This window comes from Marmota monax, unplaced genomic scaffold, assembly GCF_021218885.2.
Source record: "Marmota monax isolate L192 unplaced genomic scaffold, Marmota_monax_Labrador192_F-V1.1 WCK01_AAM20220418_F8-fsc00171, whole genome shotgun sequence".
NCBI classification, from domain to species: Eukaryota; Metazoa; Chordata; class Mammalia; order Rodentia; family Sciuridae; genus Marmota; species Marmota monax.
Window position 1 is genome coordinate 297556 of NW_026694658.1, and position 6760 is coordinate 304315.

The 6760-nt window shown below is 39.5% G+C and overlaps 1 protein-coding gene across 18 annotated transcripts in view; it reads left to right on the forward strand.

Moving 5' to 3' along the window:
- Synrg (synergin gamma) overlaps nt 1-5848 on the forward strand; it is a 73009-nt gene extending 67161 nt beyond the window's left edge. For 12 of the 18 annotated variants that reach the window (XM_046423155.2, XM_046423158.2, XM_046423161.2 and 9 more), the window contains 2 exons: nt 105-140; nt 1627-5848. In XM_046423155.2, the coding sequence (XP_046279111.1) occupies nt 105-140; nt 1627-1758 (168 nt within the window). In that variant the 3' untranslated portion in view covers nt 1759-5848. The remainder of the gene's footprint in view (nt 1-104; nt 141-1626) is intronic. The other 6 variants (XM_046423157.2, XM_058572321.1, XM_046423168.2 and 3 more) reach the window with 1 other exon arrangement.
- The last annotated feature ends 912 nt before the right edge of the window (nt 5849-6760 follow it).

A 6760-nucleotide genomic window follows, 5' to 3' on the forward strand; every position in this document is an offset into this window, starting at 1 on the left:
GGTGGAAAAGAGGAAAGGTTTCCTATGAGGATTTATGTGGAGGCAAGAAGCCCTGTTTTGGGGGTTTTTTTTTTTTTGACCTTATGGTTTCAACATTATTTCAGAAAGAAGAGAAGCCTGCAGAAGAACATCCTAAAAAAGTATGAACCAGTTACACATTATCTCAGCGTGTCCATCTTAATTTTGAGTGTGGAAGGCAAACAGACGATTCTGTTGCCATCCTGGACCGTTCCAATCATGATCCTTTACTGAGTCATCTCTGTTCCCATAATGTTTGATTGAATCAACTAACATATCTGTGTGGACCACTGCTGTCTTGTTTGCATGCTTGTGTCTCATAATTGGCTTCTGGTGTTATAGCTATTTTTCTCTGCAGTGAACAGGGTAACAGAATGAGCAACTTCTGGAAGACTGGAAGTTGTATGACACACAGAATAAGATCAGAGAGCTTCAGGAATTAACTGTTAACAGACAAAAACAAATCCATGGGTTTTAGAGTTTTATTTACTTACTTTTAGCATTTTAGGAAACTAATCACAGGGAGTGGTCCAGGTTGGTACTACTTTTCCCCAGTTGACTGTAACCTACCTTTAGAAATCACTAATCTGGAAATAAGTCTTGTGAGTTTGAAGTTCATTATTATTTTTTTTTTTTGAGAGAGAGAAAGAGAGGGAGAGAGAGAGAGAGAGAATTTTTAATATTTATTTTTTAGTTTTTGGTGGACACAACATCTTTGTTTGTATGTGGTACTGAGGATCGAACCCGGGCCACACGCATGCCAGGCGAGTGCGCTACCGCTTGAGCCACATCCCCAGCCCTGAAGTTCATTATTTTTTATAACCCCTATACCTGTTGGGACTTTTTAACTACAGTAGTCTCCCCTTGTTCTAAAGGAATATGTTCCAAGACACCCAGGGGATACCTGAAACCTCAGATAGTACTGAGCCCAACATATGCCATGTTTTTTTCTATATGCACATACCTATGATAAAGTTTAATGTAAGAGAATAGTTACAATAACAAAATAATTATAGCAATACACTATAATAAGTCAGGTGAATGTGGTTTCGCTCTCTCAAAAGAGTGAGGATGGGTGTTCATTTTGTGGAACCACAGTTCACTGTGGATAACGGAAACTGCAGAATGCAGAACTGCAAATAAGAGGGACTGTTCCTATTGGCATTAGACCTAAGAGTTGTTGATTCTTTTCTAACTCTCCTATAATTTTTCTGCCATAAATGGACTGTAATCAGCCACAGAATTTTAAGGGGTTACAATTAGAGGGCATCCTTCAGCACAATAAGGGATGGCAATTATCTGTGGCCGTTGGCAATTTTAGTTCCGTGTCATGATCTCTCCCCAATCCCCACAGCCTCTGTCTGCCTTTTCTAGGAAAGACTTGGCCTTCTTTTGCTGAAACTAGGTTGAATAGTAACAATTTTTCTACCTTTAATTAGCAGTAAACAACTTTGTTACTTGAATTCCCATAGCTACTTTCTCAGCTTTTGTGTGTGTGCCATTCAGGCCTCAGCCTCTGTGACACCTGGTGAGGTGTATGTGTTGGTTGCTAATAAGCACTTGAGAGCAGAAAACACCTGACTTGCCCCACATCTCTGTTTCCGGCAGGCGTTCAACTCAGAAACAGACAGTTTCAAGCTGGCCTATGGAGGGCACCAGTATCACGCCAGCTGTGCAAACTTCTGGATCAACTGTGTTGAACCAAAGCCTCCTGGTCTCATCCTGCCTGACTTGCTCTGAAAAGGTCCTTTAGGAAGCACTGTTTTGTTTTTGTGTTTTTTCTGTCACACCTCTGAGGGTGACAGGGTCAATAAACAGAATATGAGTACTGCAAGGTTCACCTGCATGGATCTATGAATTCCCCAAGAGGTAAAGAAAACGCAATAGAAGTTCCCCGTCATTCCTATACACCACCTTTGATCTCTGATTCCTACTGCCAGTCTCTTGGATTTGAGATAAAATTGCCTACCTAAACCACATGTGACAACAGAAGTTCACGCACTTATTTCTAGTTCTCTTAAAGATGTTTGAAAATATGGACCACAGTTTTCTTTAAAGAATGTTTTGCTGCTGCAGTACTGAAACTGTGAAGAATTCAACATTTGAAGAAAAATAACTTATTATTGTGTACTGGTATTGGCAGGACTGTTCAAGCCAGTGCTTATTTTATATCTAGAACACGTGGTCCTGTGAAGTAGAACGCATTTCTCTGCACTTGGTTTGTAAATATCTGTAATGAATAAACTGGAAATTGTGATTAAACTGATACTCTATGTTCTTAAAGAAAAAAACTTTGCTCATCTCCATTGGACAGTAGCAGGCAGTGAAGGCAGATGTACCATCTTTGTTGTCACAACTGAACCTCTGACCCTTGTCACCTTTCAAGAAAACTCTTTCCCAAAACATGCCTGAGTCCTTTGCAGTGGAGAGGAGCATCCACTTCTGACAGAGGCCCATCAGGATAAATATGCTTCCCCTTTGAAGCCTTCATTGAAAACCATTTTTTGCCCCACAAAAAGGCTAGTTATTTTTCCAGACAAGATCTGGAAAGGCTGAAACAAAATCTCTCTGCAGTGGCATCTCTCCTCATTTCCAAAGATGACTGCATAGGGGCCAGCACTGCATATCTGTGAGAGATCTGAAAATTAACTCAGGGTGAGAGAGGAACTCCCAGCCTAGTGAGCAGGATAGTAAGATACGTGTCTATTTATGGTAGAGATACATGCCGTAGAAGCATGGAAGGAAACTGTTCATCAACCTCACTAAATTTTAGAAGGAAGAGGCTCATGTTCTCTGGTGTAAGATTTTCTTTGCCGCTTATACCGAATGCATAAAATCAGAGGACCCAGAGCCAAATGTTAAAGGCTGTTATTTCTAGGAAGAATGGACCAATCTAGGACACACATTTCTCTGTTGCTTTTGTGCTCCATGAAGACATTTTGAATCTAGTATGTTTCACTTTGTATGACTTAGGCTTTCTGACCTAGGCTTGTTTTTTATTTGTAAACTTTGAGAAGGTTGCATTTTTTTGTCTGGATATCTGCTGTTTTTACATAATTGTTTTCTCTTTTTGGGACAAAACTTGGAGGAATTGTGCTGTTTCATCTTACACCTTTTACATATTCTTTAAGAAAGTCGTAGAACATTTTAAACAGCTGTTGATGTGGCTTCTGCTTTACCCTACTGTATACAGGGTGCACAGAAAAGTTTTGATGAGATAAGTCTGTTTTTCTCATTTGCTCTGAATGACGCCATCTCCAGCTATTTATAACTGAGATGGCTGTCTGAATTGTCACCTAGAGCCTTCTGCCTTTGCAAGGTGAGTGTGGTGTTTGTAACGGGACAGGTGAGCTGGTGTTTAGCAGACTTCCTGAGGTCTCTGCCCCACTTCATCCTGGACTGCAACAGTTTTCATTATGGCACTAAAATAACACGCAGGCTTAACTGTCTTGCAGACTCCATAATAGAATCTACCTTAGCAAGAATGTTTCCCAGTTTGATGGAATTTATATTGCTGAAGTACTTTGGGGAGAAGGCTGTATGGACACAGTGGCCTATGTCAATGATATTTTTTAAAGTACCTGTTCACTAGATTGGTTTCCCTTCCTAGATTGACTCCAGAATGCATCAGATTAAATTCCTGCATATAATCACAGCTGTGTTTATCAAGTGTGATAGGTTCAGTGACTCTTTGGGAGGTGCCAGAAGAAAATTCAGTAGATGTCAACAAAAACCTTTTGTGATGAAAAGTGTTCACTACTTTTAATATCTGCTTTAATACTTGAAGTGTTTAGTTATCTGCCACCAATAAGGATTCGCTAAGTGTGGAATACCGGCAGGCTGATTTTTCTTTGTACATGTTTGTTAAAATGACTCATCTTTGCGTTCAGCCTCACCTCGGCTCCTGTTAGCCAAGAGCCCAGTGTCCTTGGAAACAGTAACCAAGGTTACTTATTTCCATACTGTGTATTGTGTCGGGCAGCTTCACCCCGCTGCTTGAATGGTGATTAATAAGCACTTTTCTTTTTGGCATTGCATTTTAGCTTTAAAATTTCTATGGCTTATTGTGTAATTTAATTTTTGTCTGGACACGCTTGAGATAGAAAAAGTACAAAGTATACTAGGACAGTTTCCATGTTTTTCCTATGGTTACTAGTTAACATTATATATGGGTTGCATATTCTAAATTATTTGAATATTTTGTATATATACACATATTGTGGGCACTTTGGGTGTTTTGTTTTTTGGTCTGATTTGTTTAAAGATATGTTCTACTTTCCTATTTAATTAGCATCATGTTCCTAAAGCTATAAAAAGATTATGAGGAGCTATATAACCTATACGTTTGAAATGCTTGCTCTGTACTGGGACCACTATGAAAATTCCCCTTTATACCTTCTAGGTCAACCACGTTACTTTGTGTGAACAGCTAATAAACTGACATTTTCAAAGATATTTGCCATTTAGAAGGGAGCATTATAGTCTGTTGTAGACCATTCTGGCAAATGTTAGAATGCAGGGCAGGATGAGTTTAGCCTATTTTGTTTAGGTTGGGGAGTATTTCTTTGGAGAAGTATGGGCCAAAAAAAATATTGAAAAGCCCTTAGGTCAAGCTGAAAAAAAAATAAATCTTAAATAGCTCTAGGGTGAAAAATGCCACTTTACAAATACCTTTCTAACAAAATATATCAAAATTTTTACTTAAGTCCATTCTTCATGTTGATGTGTAAGAAAGTGGGTTTTTTTTTTTGAAAAAGCATTTATGGGGGTGCATCTCATTATTTTGTAGTGGTGGCCATATTAACTAGTGCTGCACATCCATAGTGAAATGAGTTGGGTGTGATGTGGAATTTGGTCCTGTATTTTAAAAGATGGTATGGCTTTTTCCTTTTGCTTACATTTTAATAAACAATTGCCCTAACTGCCATGTTTAGACATTATAAAGATTGATCTCTAAAATATTGTCAGGGTTTGTTCTGAATTAAGCATGTGTTAAGCTTCTCTAACAGAAAAGCCAACTGTAGAAAAATCTCAAGCTACTAGTCTTTTGGTCTTTTCTAACAGGTGTGGAGGCACACACCTGTAACCCTAGCTTCTCTGGAGGCGGAGGCAGGACTCCAAGTTCAGGACCAGCCTGTGAAACTCAGTGAGACCGTCTCAAAATAAAAAAGGCTGGAGAGGCAGCTCAAAGGGAGAGCACCCCTGGGTTTAATCCCCAATAGCACATGCAAAGCAAGCAGAATGAATTAAGGCCACAGCACTTAGGTTATCAGGCTTCGAGAACGCAAAGAAAGCTCTTTCTTTCTCACAGCTCAGTAGTGGAGTTTGCTGGGATTTCTACAGGAAATTTTCTTTAATAATACCTGTGACCAGCTGTTTTCCTCATAGTACAATGATTATTTTTGAGCTGTTACTCAAAGACTATCAGTTCTCAAACTGGGCTTCCTAATAGACTCAATCCCTGGATTTTATCTTTGATCATGTGCTAATGTTACATTTGTGTTCCTTTGAATCTCCATATAAACTTTAATTTTCCTGTTTAGGCAAGAATGATGTACTTTTATAAGAGTGGGCAAATGGTATAAAATAAGGTAGGATTTTTAGATGGAAAACCATTGCCACAAAGCAGGTGAAATCAGGAGATTTTATCTTTGACTTTTTTGTCTAAACATGTGCCTACCTGCTGGCCTGTCAGTGGCTTCCTGCCAAAACAGACCAAGTAAAATGAGGCAGTGATGGGACTTTCCTGCTGTGTGGTACAGATTTCTGGATGACTCTCTCATTCAAAACAAGGGGCAACCTGGTCATTAAACTTCTATCCCAACTCTCATGGATTGTGTTGTCGAATTTATTGGGAGCAGGAAACTGAGTGACACACCTAAGGTTAAAGGAGGCCATTATTTGTTTATCATTTATACTTAAGGTTTGGTTTAGAGCATTTTTGTGTTAACAGAAGGTATGTGTCTGCTTGACTGTTAAGAACTGATTTCTTTAGCTGGGCATGGTGATGCACACCTGTAACACCAGTGGCTAAGGAAGTTAAGACAGGATCATGAGTTCAAAGCCAGCCTCAGCAAAAGTGAGGACTAAAGAACTCGGTGAGACCCTGTCTTTAAATAAAATACAATAGGGCTGGGGATGTGGCTCAGTGGTAGAGTGCTTACCTAGCATGTGTGAGGCACTGGGTTCAATTCTCAGCACCACAAAATAAAGGTCCATTCACACACACACACACACACACACACAAAAAAAAAAAAAAAAAAGGGCTGGTGATGTGGCTTAGGTCAGGTCAGATGCCCCCGAGTTCAATCCTGGGTACCGGGGAAAAAAACAAAACAAAACTGATTTCTTTGATGAAGGACTCGATACTTTGGTGCATTCCATATACCAAGAGAAAAGAGAAAACCATATCATTTATCAGAACATAACACTCTAGCCATGACTTGAGAGGCTGAGGCAGGAGGAACACAGTTTGAGGCTAGCCTCAGCAACTTAGGCCCTAAGTAATTTAGGTTGACCCAAAGGTAAAGCATCCTAGGTAAATCCCTAGTACAAAAACCTTCCACTGTTCCAACATGAATATTAATGTCTGCCTTCCACAAGGATGTGTAACACTGACATGACTGGGAGGTCTATTTCAAGCAGTGTTCATAGTTGTCATTAGAGCCATAGGTTAGCAGTTATTGGATATCATCTTCCACTGTCAACACATGCACATACATACACACCCCCAAATTAGTAA